Below are 12,399 nucleotides of genomic sequence, written 5' to 3' on the forward strand. Positions count from 1 at the left end.
AGGGACAGGAGAGAAGGGAAGGCCAGGCATGTTATCAGAGTAGAGCTCCCTACCTATGGAAAGAAGCGTCAGAAGTGGGGAGAGAGATTACTGAGGTTTGGTAGATCCTGTTTCCTGGACTGCGCTTGGTCTCCAGGGGCCTTCTCAGCTCTCACAATGTGGTTCTTTTACTGATGGGAAGGAGATGCTGAGGGCCAGGTGGAGTTACTTAAACCAGGGGTTTTCTCAACTCCGGGCTGCTGACTTTTTGTGGCAGGTGATTCTCTGCAGCAGGGGCTGTCCTGAACTGTCGAACGCTTAGCCTCCCTGGCCTCTACAGCATCCTCCTCCCCAGGTTGTGACAAATCTAAAATGCTTGCAGACACTGCCAAGTGTCTAAAGGGGCAAAATTGCGCCTGGCTGAGCCACTGCTTTACGGGGGCAGGTGCATCGCGTGTCTGAATGTGGCATATTCTAGAGAAAGAGGCTCAAGCCTTCAGCTTACCTGATGCTTCTATGCTGCCTCTTACCTCCAGCTGGCATCTCCATCCTTGATGCCCCAACACCCAGCCGGGACACGCACTCGCTGTTGAATTGGGCGCCCATCACCTGACTGCGTTTCGCTCTGTAGATATTGGCTGTTACCCCGGGCGCAGAGCTGGGGCAGCCAGTTTCCCAGCCGCTGCTGCCCAGGGCTTCTTTCCGTTTATTGTTGCACTGTCCTCCACCCCGGGCCTTACCCCGAGGCTGCTGGGGATCCTCCCTCCCCATTTTCACCTCCTCCTCGTGCCCACATCGCTCAGGGAGGCGGTCCATCAGCTCCTCCGTCAGGAGCACTCACTTCCCGGTGCTGTGTGCCAGGGGAGGATTGATGGAAAAGCTTGCCTTTGCCTAGTGCCCAGGGGATTCGGGAACCTGGCCCCTCGGGGTCTGAGGGGTCTTCTCACCCCTGGGCAGTGCCAGCCACCTGCTAGGTCTCCAGAAAAACCCCGTGGAGGGCTCCGACTCCATGGCAGCCTCTCCTGGCCCAGGCCTCTCTTCTCCGGGCCAACAGGTCTCATGCAGCCCTTCATGCCTTCTAGAAGGTTCTCAGTGGAAGGGCCCATCTTACCTCTGCTGACATCATAGCCCAGCCCCAGCTAACTCCTCCTTCCTCTGTGGATGTTCACCTCCTCCGTCTCTTGGACTCTGAGCTGACGCCCACTAGACACTCACTGTTTGCCAGGAACGGCACTTGGCTCTGCTCGCAGGATCTCTGTCAATCCCTTTCGGAGCCCCAGTGTCCTCGTCTGGAAGAGAGAGCTGGCCCAGTGCCTGCCTCTCTAGAAAAACTCTCACAGATTTGTTCATTGCTAAAAAAATGGCTTTATAGGTTATAATTATTAAAAATCACACTTGCTCATTGAGGAAAAAAAGAACAAAAAAGTATCACAAAGATCTTGTGTTACCTCACCACCCACAGAAGGTTTGGGGGTGTACCCCGTCCAGATGAATTAGGTTGATTTTTTTATAAATTTATTTATTTTTATGTATCGGCTGTGTTGGGTCTTCGTTGCTGTACACGGGTTTTCTCTAGTTGTGACGAGCAGGAGCTACTCTTCATTGAGGTGCGCAGGCTTCTCATTGTGGTGGCTTCTCTTGTTGCAGAGCACAGGCCCTAGGCATGCGGGCTTCAGTAGTTGTGGCTCGCAGGCTCAGTAGTTGTGGCTCACGGGCTTTAGAGCACAGGCTCAGCAGTTGTAGCACACAGGCTTAGTTGCTCCACAGCATGTGGGATCTTCCCGAACCAGGGATCGAACCCATGTCCCCTGTGTTGGCAGGCGGATTCTTAACCACTGAACCACCAGGGAAGTCCCAGGGTGATTTTTTTCTGAATAAGTTTTGCCGGTGGTATGAAGCAAGCATGTGGAGACGTGCACTGCTCTAAATGCCCAGCTTCGTGGAGTTTTACCAACTGAACCATCCATGTTCCAGCAAAACAGAACAAGACCATCATCATCCAAGAAGTCCCCTGCCCCTTCCATCCACCTTTGGCCCCACATCCAGCGATAAACACTGCTTTTCTTCCCAACACATTAGATTCCTTTTGCCTGTTTCTGAATTTCAGGTAAATGGGATCACCCGGGGATACTTTTCTGTCTGCTCTATTTCTCTTAACACTGTTTGGTTGTTGTGTTGCATCCAGGTTAGTGAACGTGGCACTAGTCCTTTCCTTCTCGTTTCTATGTCATATTCGGGTATATAAACATGCGGTATTTCTCCTTTCTTGTGTGGATGGAGGTCTGTTTTGCTGCTAGTTATTTGCTGTTGTGAATAGTGCTGCTATGAGCCTGTCCTGCCTGTGACTTTTGGGGAACCTATGAATGCATTTCTGCTGAGTAAATACCCAGGATGCAAATCACTGGGTCAGAAGGTAAGACTATGGTCAAGTTCAGCAGATGCTGCCGAACAGTTTTGCACCGTGCCTGGGTCGGTCTGCATGTCCACCAGCAGTGTGTGAGAGTTCCACACGCTGGAACTTGGCCTTGGTCTATTGTTTTAAATGTTAGGCTTTCTAATCACCATGTAAGTAGATCAAATCCAAAGGGGTCCATAAACTTGAGTGAGAAAAAAATGATACTCTTGTTTTCACTGACCTACAGCTGACACTTGGCATTTGCTTCAGTTATGAATGTAAGTTGGCAGAATCTATAACTTTGTCATCCATAGACATCACCAATGTTTCAGTATGCCTTTGCAGTTGCTGCAGGTATTGCAAAATCAGATCTTCTCACGCATCACTACTTTGAAATGATCAGTCCTTACAAGGCCTTGCGTTTAATATCTTCATTATTTAAAGGACACATTACTATATGGTAAATTCTCCTAAAAGTTTGACAGCTGTATTTCAAAATAATTAGTTTTGTCTGTAATCCTATATATTTTATTTTCTGCACATGAAATCATTTGAGAAGGGGGTCATAGGCTGCTCTTGCCCGCCAAAGGGCTCCGTGGCTCAGAGGGCAGTGCTGTTGCCAGGCCCTGGGCCTGCGATGGTTTGGAAATTACTGTCGGCTGATGGCAAGAGAAGGCCTTTGCTCTCTGCATCCTCACGTGGCCTCCTGGTCCTTCTCCCCTCCAGCTTTCTTCGGGAAGTACCTTAATGAATACAACGGCTCCTACGTGCCGCCTGGCTGGAAGGAATGGGTCGGTCTTCTTAAAAACTCCCGCTTTTATAACTACACGCTGTGTCGGAACGGAGTGAAGGAGAAGCACGGCTTTGACTACTCCAAGGTGAGTGCCGCTTCCTGGCTGGGGGAGGCGGCGGGGCTCAGCCCTGAGGACCGAAACACGGGAGCCTGACTGCCTGGGCTCGGATGGCGACACTTACATACAGATGTGACCTTGGGCAGCTTGCTTACATCCTCTGCTTCAGTTTTTTTCATTTCTCAAATAATAGTCTCTGTTGCTAAGAGTACTGTTTTATTCTTCATTTGTTTTACATTGAACTATAGTTGATTTGCAATATTGTGTTAGTTTCAGGAGTACAGCAGTGATTCAGTTATATTTTTCCAGATTATTTTCCCTTGTTGGTTATTTCATGATAGGGAGTACAGTTCCCTGTGCTGTGCAGTAAATCCTTATTGCTGACCTACGTTGTGGGCAGTGTTTGTTAATCCCATACTCCTCATTTATCCCTGTCCCCCCCCTTTGGTAACCATAAGTTTGTTTTCTGTGAGTCTGTTTCTGTTTTGTATATAGATTCATTTGTATTATTTTTAGATCCCACATATAAGTGATGTTATATAATATTTGACTTTCTCTGACTTACTTCACTAAGTGTAATACTAATCCCATCCATGTTGCTGCAAATGGCAATGTAAGAGTATTGTTTTGTTTTTTCAATTGAAATATATTTAACCTATAACACTGTGTAAGTTTAACAGGTACAACATGTTGATTCGCTACATGTATGTATATAATGCAGTATGATTGCCCTTGTCATGTTAGTGAAACCTTTACCACGTTGCATAATTATCTTTCCCTTTTTTGCGGTGAGAATAATTAAGACCGAGTCTCTTAGCAGGTCTGCTGTTTATCATACAATACTGTTGCCTAAAATCACAGTGCTGTGCATAGATCTCCAGGACTTATTTATTTACTGGCTGTGAGTTTGTCCCCTTAAACAGCATCTCCCCAGATCGCCCACCTCCCATCCCCTGGTGACACCCATTCTACTGTCTGTTTTTATGAGTTCAGCTCTTTGGGATTCCATATACAGGTGATATCACACAGTATTTGTCTTTCTCTGACTTATATCACTTAGCATAATGTCCTCAAGGTACGTCCATGTTGTTGCAAACGGCAGGATTTCCTTCTTTCTCATGACGGAATGGTGTCCCATTGTGCGTGTGTGTGTAGTGTGTGTATATGCACCACATCTTCTTTATCCATTCATCACGGAGGACACTTAGGTTGTTTGCATGTCCGGGCTGCTGAGGCTACTGCTGCAGTAAACCTGAGTGCAGACACCCCTTCCAGATCCAGTTTTCATTTCCTTTGGGTAAATACCCAGACGTGGAATCCCTAGATCACAAGATCGTTCTCTTTTTAATTTTGTGAGGAACCTCCATGCTGTTTTCCATAGTAGCTGCATCAATTTGCATCCCACTAACAGTGCACAAAGGTGCCCCTTTCTCCACAGCCTCACCAACACTTGTTATCTCTTGTCTTCTTGCTGTTTACCGTTCTCACACGCGCCGGGGATAAGAGGGTATTGTTTTGTAACATTTTGCCAAAGCAGAACTTTGTTACAGAAATTATGCATATAGAGTGTACAGTTCAGTGAATTTCCAAAAACTGAGCAGACACACGTAACCAGCACTCACGTAGGTCAGGACGGTCCCCTCATGTAACTCCCACCCACCATCCCTCCCACAAGGACACCCATCACTCAGACTTCCAGCATTGTAGACTAACTCTGTATCTGGCTTTTGTTACTTCATACTCTCTTGAAATTCCTATGTTGTTACATGTGAGCGTAGATCTCCCATTCTTGTTGTATAGCATTCCATTGTGTGATTATACCTTAATCTGTTTGTTCCCTAGGACATAATTTTTCTAGTTCTGATTTGTCGAACTGAGATAAGGTAAGGAGCACAGATCCTAAGTGAATTTTCAGGGAATTGTCACACCTCTGTGCATCTGTGTAAGTGCCACCCAGGTCAAGCTATAGAGCATCTCCAACCCCCGGAAGACTCCATCATACGCCTTTCCAGCCAAAACCCCCACCCTAGAGGTTACCGCTAATCTGACTTTTATCACTGTGCATTGGTTTTGCCTGCTCAGGAACTTCACATAAATGGAATCATATCATATGTGCTCTTTATGTCTGGCTGTTCATTCAGCATCACGTCAGTGAGACTCATCCATGTGGTTGCATGTATCGGCCGTGTGCCCTTTTCATTGCTGGGGAGTATTCTGTTCTATGAGCAGATGACAGATAGTCATCCGTTCAATGACTGATAGAGATTTTGGTTGTCTCCAGCTGGGTCTGTTATGAGTTAAGCTGCTGTGAGCACCCTCACACATGGCTTCTGGTAGACATCTGAACCCGTTTCTTTGGGTTACACACCTGGGAGTAGAATTGCTGGGATATAGAATGTGTTACATGGATGAACCACTTTACACTCCCAGCCAGAAATGTTTAAGCGTTCCAGTTGCTCCACATTCCTCAACACAGGTATTGTGTTTTTATTATAGCCATTGTGCTGGGGGTGTAGTGGTATTTCATTGTGATTTTTCCACAAAGGGTTTTTTGGTGTTTTTTTTTTTTTTTTTTTTTTTGGCTGTGTTAAGGTCTTCATTGCTGCATGCGGGCTTTCTCTAGTTGTGGTGAGCAGGGGCTGCTCTTCGTTGTGGTGAGTGGGCTTCTCACTGTGGTGGCTTCTCTGGTTGCAGAGCACAGGCTCAGTAGTTGTGGTGCACAGGCTTAGTTGCTCTGCAGCATGTGGGATCTTCTCGGACCAGCGATCAAACCCATGTCTCCTGCATTGACAGGTGGATTCTTAACCACTGAGCCACCAGGGAAGTCCCCACAAAGGTTTTTGAGGATCACATGAGTTAATGCATGTAGAGCATTAGAGGAGACCACTGCATATAGTAAGTATTCAGAACATGTTAGTTCAGGTCAGGATACCAAGCTTCCTCTGTAAAAGGACCAAATACTAAATATTTTAGATTTTACAAGCCATAGTCTCTGTTGCAGCTGCTCAAGTCTGCCCTTGCAGTGCAAAAGCAGCCATAGATGATATGTGAACAGAGAAGCATGGCTATGTTGCAATTAAACTTTATCTACGAAAACAGGCAAGGGGCCTGACTTGGCCAGTGGGCAGGAGTTTCCTGAGCCCTGGCCTAGATAGTGGTGGTGAGGAGGAGGAGGGGCAGAGACTAACACGAATCGTTCATCCAAACTTACTATTTAAAAACAATCTGGAGACGACCAGATATTCCTGCCCCAACTAAATCTTCAGCCAGCTCTGGCATCCCCCCACAGTGGATACCTTATTTCTCGGGACTGTCAAATCCACCCCTTTCTCTTCCCTATTCCCACTGCCACTAGCCCTGGGCCTGACTTACTGTCATAACCAGGGATCTCTGGGTTAGCGTGACGATTCCTTGGGGCCGCCCTCTCTAGTTGTTCTAAATGGCTACACAAGACCCCTAGGCAGAAGTCCCCAGGGGACAGGCAGTCACGCAAACAGGAGCACAGGCTGGGAGTAGGTGAGACAGTACGGTGTGGTGGAGACTGCGGAGGACTTAGCTGTCTAAAACAGGGCAGCAGATTCTCAGATCAAGCCTGCCCATCCCACGTAGGATTGTGGGCCCACGATGGCCAGGTTTTCTTATTTTTCAACAGAAGCCACAAATTTGTATATTTTCTTCCTGTGAGGTCTGATGATTAAGTATTGGCAGCTAATTCAGACATTTCTAAAATCCTGCATGAATCACGTTCACCTGAGGGCCAGACCTGACCCATGGACTTGCAGCCCATTGTCTTCCAGGGACAGTGCAGTGGACTCAGGCTTCAGAGCCTGACTCTGAACATATTATGTGCTGTTGGATATGCTACCTGCTTCTAAGAGCCTCAATTCCCAAATCTGAAAAATGGGCACATCCTAGCATCTTAAGCATGTGCACTTGTGTTTATTGAGTACCCACTATGGTCCAGGCACTGTGCTGGGTGTTTTATGTGTAATATTTCTAATCTTCACAACAACCATATCAAGTGAGTGGACTGCTGGGATTTGATTACATTAGTCATTTATTCCCTTAGCAAGTACTTATTGATCCTGCTATGTGCCAGGTGCTGTCTCCAAGGGTGAACCAAAACAGAGTCAGGCACCGTCCTCATGGAGTTTGCAGGCTGGCATGTGGAGGTGTGTCATAAACTGTGAAGTGATGGCAGCTGTAGAAAAGTCAGAATGCCACACACAGTGTAGAGGCACACACACGCACATCAGCGCAGTCTCCTATTTTGTCATCCCCTGTATGAACCATTTCTACCGGACCAGCCTCGTCAGTTACTACAACCATCTCAAAACCATTACCAGTGCCTCCCTGCCCTGAATTGATCCAGGTTTCATCCATCTTCTCTTCCATGAAGCCTTTCTGGATTACTCTAAACTACAGGAGTTATCCTTTTTTGAATCACACTGGCCTCTTTCAGTTGTTTGTGAGCAGAAATAAACAGAAACTCAGATCAGAATGACTTAATTGAAGAGGAAACATATCAGCCTTTTTAACTGATCCCGCAGTAATGGCATCGGACCGGGCTGGATCAGGCAGTGGCTTCTCACTCCTGTACATGTACTCTGTTCTCTTCTTTTCAGCCTCATTTACAGACTGTCTGTCTCCCTCCTCCTGGCACCAATAGGGCCATCCTCGTATCCTGTCAGCTTCCTGTCCAGCTACAAGCTGGGAGTCTCCTTCCCAGGAGTCCTCGCTAGTCTCGTTGCATCTCATTGGCTCTGGATCAGTCACGTGCCTGTCCCTGAACCAATCAGTGTGAACCAGGGGAATGCAGTGGTCTCCTGGGCTGTAAATCACATGCTCCACTCCTGATCCAGAGGTGGGGGTAGTGGCAGCCCTACCCTTGAGCTCAGCCCTGGAACATCAGCTGAGAATAGGGCCCCAAATAAAAATGGAGTGTTTCCACTGGAAGGAGGCTGACTAGATGCTCAACAGCCAAAACACACCCTATCCCACTCCCCTTCTGGAAACACCAGCACATTTGGGGAGCCTTCCCACTTTTGACAGGTAATCACTACCCACGTGTCCCCTTCCTGAGTATAAGTCTGATCAGTCCAGGCCCCAGGTGGCAGAAACCACACGTGACATCACCTGGGCAGTGCCCTCTCCCTGACCCCATGTCTCCCTCTGCACATAGCAGGCCCGCCTCCATGACCTCCCGAGTGAGTTAATTCCAAAGTCCTGCTTGGGGGGTTTTAGCAACTCTGCTGGACTCCTTGGAAATGCAAAGCATAGTCTCTCAGGACTGAACACACCTGTTCTCTCCTCCCAGCCTCAGTGCAGGCAGATTCTCCAAACACACAGAAACATCCACTCCCTCCTTTTTAGAATTCCTCACCGTGTCTGCGCCTGGCCTCAGCACAGCCCAGTAATGAAGTTACCCAGGGATACTCCATCCCCTCGGCGCTGAGGACGGGACGTGCAGGGGCTGCTTTGTCACCCCGTTTCCTACCATCCGCACAGCTTGGCCTGTGAATGAGAGGAGCCCCCGTGCCAAAGGTGGGAGAATTCCTAGGGCCCCAGTTACTGGAGGCCTGGAAACGGAGGGATGGGGGCCCCCTATGGGGTCAGAGCTGGCTCAGGTCCGGAGTTCAACTCCCGAGGGTAGGGATGGGCCAGCAGGACCTGGAACACTGGGAGGGAGCAGGAGTGAGCTCGCAGTTTCCAGCTGAGGAGCCCACGACTCTGGGAGGCCAGCTGCCTCTGCCAGGTCAGAGCATCATTGCTGACACTGACCTTGGGGGCCTCAGTGGAAGGCCCAGGTAGGGAGGACATGGCAACCCTTCCCAAGAGCCCCTCAAAAAGCCCTTGAGGACTCTATCCCACATCACTAATCCCAGAAGTGGGCAGGTGCCACATAAGGGGTCCTCGTGGCAGAGTGGATAGAGAGACAGTGGTGATGAGAAGAGAATGATGAGAGCAAGCACGAGTGGTCGGAGAGGGCTGGGGAAGGCAGGACAGGTAGTGGAAGGGAGATAGGGATGACCAGGTGGGGGGTTAGAGGAGGGGTCAGGTGGTGGGAGGCTCTGCCGCAATGGCGGTCACCGTGAACTTGAGTGCGCCCACCCCTCAGCCCAGCATTTGCACTTCTCTCTCTCTGTCCTGGAGAAACCTCCCTTGTGTGCAGAGGGGGCACAGCCAAGCTGTTGGCTGCAACTTCGTCACTGAAAGAAATCAACCAAGAAAGCCCACGAACGCAGGAAAGGACTCAGTGACCATGGAGGAGTCTGGAAAGGACGAGGGGGATCTGTGCCTAAAGCCATCAGAAAAACTTAGGGCATAAGACTGAGTGGGAAAAGCAATTTGCAGGACCCTTCAGGCCCCTAGTTAGATGCGACCCACCTAGACCACCCTGTATACAGGGTACCCCCTCTTGACGCCCCCCGCCCCCCATAACCACTGATGCACCAGACCTGTATATATCATGGATTCACGTGTTGATTGTTCTCTCATTCGAATTCAGGGCTCGTGAAGGCAGGGATGTTTGTTAGTCCGGTTCACTGCTGTGTGTTGGACGGGTGAATGAATGTACACAGTGTGATGGGATTAATGTGTAAAGGTGCAGAAAGCAATACAGTAGCATATGTCACAGCACATCTGGAAGGATACTTCTTTCTCAGTAGGGGCCAAAAGAGGCCAAGATTGGGAGTGGGGATGAGAGGTAATCAAGGGGAACTTCAGCTTTGTTTGTACTGTTTTAATTTGCACGAGGGAAATGCAGGTCTGTGATTCTTAAGGAATAACGGCTAATATTCCTTTAGAGGACATCACGCTCCAGATACCTCTGGAATCATTGTACGTGAATTAAGCCATGCATTTCTCACCGCAGCCTATAAGGTGTCTGCTGTTACTCTTCCCAATCACCAGATGAGGAAACTGAGGCCCAGAGAGGCTAAGTAAGCAGGCCACACAGCTAGTAAGGGGGATACATGCAGGATTCGAACCCAGGCCATCTGGCTTCAAAATCCATTCTCTAAACTGTAACCCATGGGTTGGGCCCAGCCTGCCAACTGTTTTGCTACAAGCCTTGAGCTTAGAATGGTTTTTACATTTCTACCTAGCTGAAAAAAACCAGAAGAACAGTGATTTTCATGACACGTGAAAATTATATGAAATTCAAATTTTAGCGTGTTTTACTGCAGACAGACGTGCGCATTCATTTATGTAGTTGCTGCTTTTGAGCTTTAATGGCAGTAATGAGTGACTGTAACTGAGACTGCTGGCTCACAAAGCCTCAAATATTTATCATCTGGCCTTTTACAGAAAAGGTTTGTTGAGACCTGCTGTAAACCACCATCTACTCTTCCCAGTAATATTTTTGTTTGAGGGGGCGGGGGGTGGGGTAAAGTGGACCAGACAAAAACCACGAGGGCCTAGCTCGAAACGAATTGCTTATTAGTTTTGTGACCTTGGTTTCCCCATCTGTAAAATGGGCATGGTGTCCACTTCTCAAAGTTGCTGTGGAGATCAGTTGAGCAAACGTCTGGTAACAATAAGAGACAGTGTCCTCCATGGGTTCCCTCAGTACCAGACTCCTTGCTAAATGCTTTATTCACTTAGCAAGTCCATATCGGGTGCTCACATCATCATCTGAAGAGGAAACTCTTATTGGACCCATTTTTGAGATGCAGCTATAGTAGCAGCTCTTTGATTTATGTCATATAGAATACTATTTTTACGTAATAGGTTCTACAGGGACCCCTTATAATACCCTTTTTTTTACTCCCCCAAATTATTCAAGGAAAAGTATATAAAGTAGCAAGTGACTATCCCCTCTCTTCCCTTGTCCTGGTCCCCAGTTAGCACTTTGGGATCTGTCCTTCTGGATTTTTCCTTGGTGCTCAGAAGCATATGAAAGTAGGGGTTGGTTTCTCCTCTTCACCCTGCCTCCTCCTCTCTCCCACAAAAAAATAGAATCTTCCCGACTTTGACTCTGTAGCTTGATCTTTCCCTTAACAGGGTATCTTGGACAACTTTCTACCTCTGTAACTCTAGATCTACTGTTCTTTTAATGTCTGCACAGCACTGCACAGTATGAAAGCAGTGCAAGCTCATTAATCATCCTCCCATTGCTGGTCACTGTGATGCAGTGACCATCCTTGGGCACATAGACACAGTGTCCCTGGAGGCATGTGTCTGTAGAGGCACAGGTACACCTGGAGTTATGTATATGTTTTGTGCAGTTCACAACAGGGTAGAAACTGTAGCTACTTCTTCACCTTTTTTTTTTTCCTCTAAAATAGTACCTCTTTTTGAAAGTTATCATTTTGGATAGGGCTGCTTCCTAGGAAGCAGAGGGTAAATTTTTAAGAACTCATTACCTTCAAAAGAAATCAGCGGCTAAAGATTTACCAAGTTTAGGCAAATCTCAGGTTCTTAGCTGAGCTTTTAAAGCCCTCATTTCCTGTCCATCACTTTTCCTCCCACTCTTCTCTCCTCCTGCCCAGTATCTAAGTGGGTCTCACTTTTCTGGAGACCTTACTGCGTGCCTGTGTTTGTGCTGCTCCTTTGACTGTCCCTTCGTCGTACCTGCTGACTGTTCACCCTCTTTCTGTTCCTCGAACACATGGCAAGTCCATTCCTGCCTTAGAGCCCTTGCATTTGCTGTTCCCTCTGCCTGGAACACTTCCTCTAGATCAGGGCTTCTCACTCCTGGCTGCACATTGGAATCCCCTGTGGAGCTTTTAAAAAGTCCAATGCCCAGGCTGAACCATGGACCAATGAAACCAGACTCTCTGGAAGAGGGCCCAGGTATCAGTAAAGCTCCCCTGAGGATTCCAGCAAATAGCTGAGAGTGAACTCCAGTGATATATAGATCTACCCACGCTGCTTCTCATCACTCAGGGTCTCAGCTCAGATGTCACCTCCTCAGAGAGGCCCTTCCTGATTGCCCCAGCTCAGGTATCCCCCACACCCCAGCTCCCAGGTACTCTTCGTCACATCTTGTCTTTTTTTTCTTCTTCTGTCACACCTCATCACTATCTTGGCTCTTTGTTTATATGTTTGTCTGCTCCTGCCCTCCAGGATTCCAGGGATGTACCCACCATACACAGTGTTATCCCCACAGGCTTGAAAAGACTTCAGGCTTAGAGACCAAGACTCAGGAGGCCTGGCTGCAACATTTATCAG

The 12,399-nt window shown here is 47.9% G+C and overlaps 1 protein-coding gene across 6 annotated transcripts in view; it reads left to right on the top strand.

Annotated features, from left to right (window-relative positions):
• SULF2 (sulfatase 2) overlaps nt 1-12,399 on the top strand; it is a 149,615-nt gene that overhangs the window by 88,372 nt on the left and 48,844 nt on the right. For all 6 annotated transcript variants that reach the window (XM_057703030.1, XM_057703029.1, XM_057703031.1 and 3 more), the window contains one exon: nt 3,101-3,252. In XM_057703030.1, coding sequence (XP_057559013.1) covers nt 3,101-3,252 — 152 coding nt within the window. The remainder of the gene's footprint in view (nt 1-3,100; nt 3,253-12,399) is intronic.

Source organism: Hippopotamus amphibius, chromosome 12, assembly GCF_030028045.1.
Source record: "Hippopotamus amphibius kiboko isolate mHipAmp2 chromosome 12, mHipAmp2.hap2, whole genome shotgun sequence".
Classification (NCBI taxonomy): domain Eukaryota; kingdom Metazoa; phylum Chordata; class Mammalia; order Artiodactyla; family Hippopotamidae; genus Hippopotamus; species Hippopotamus amphibius.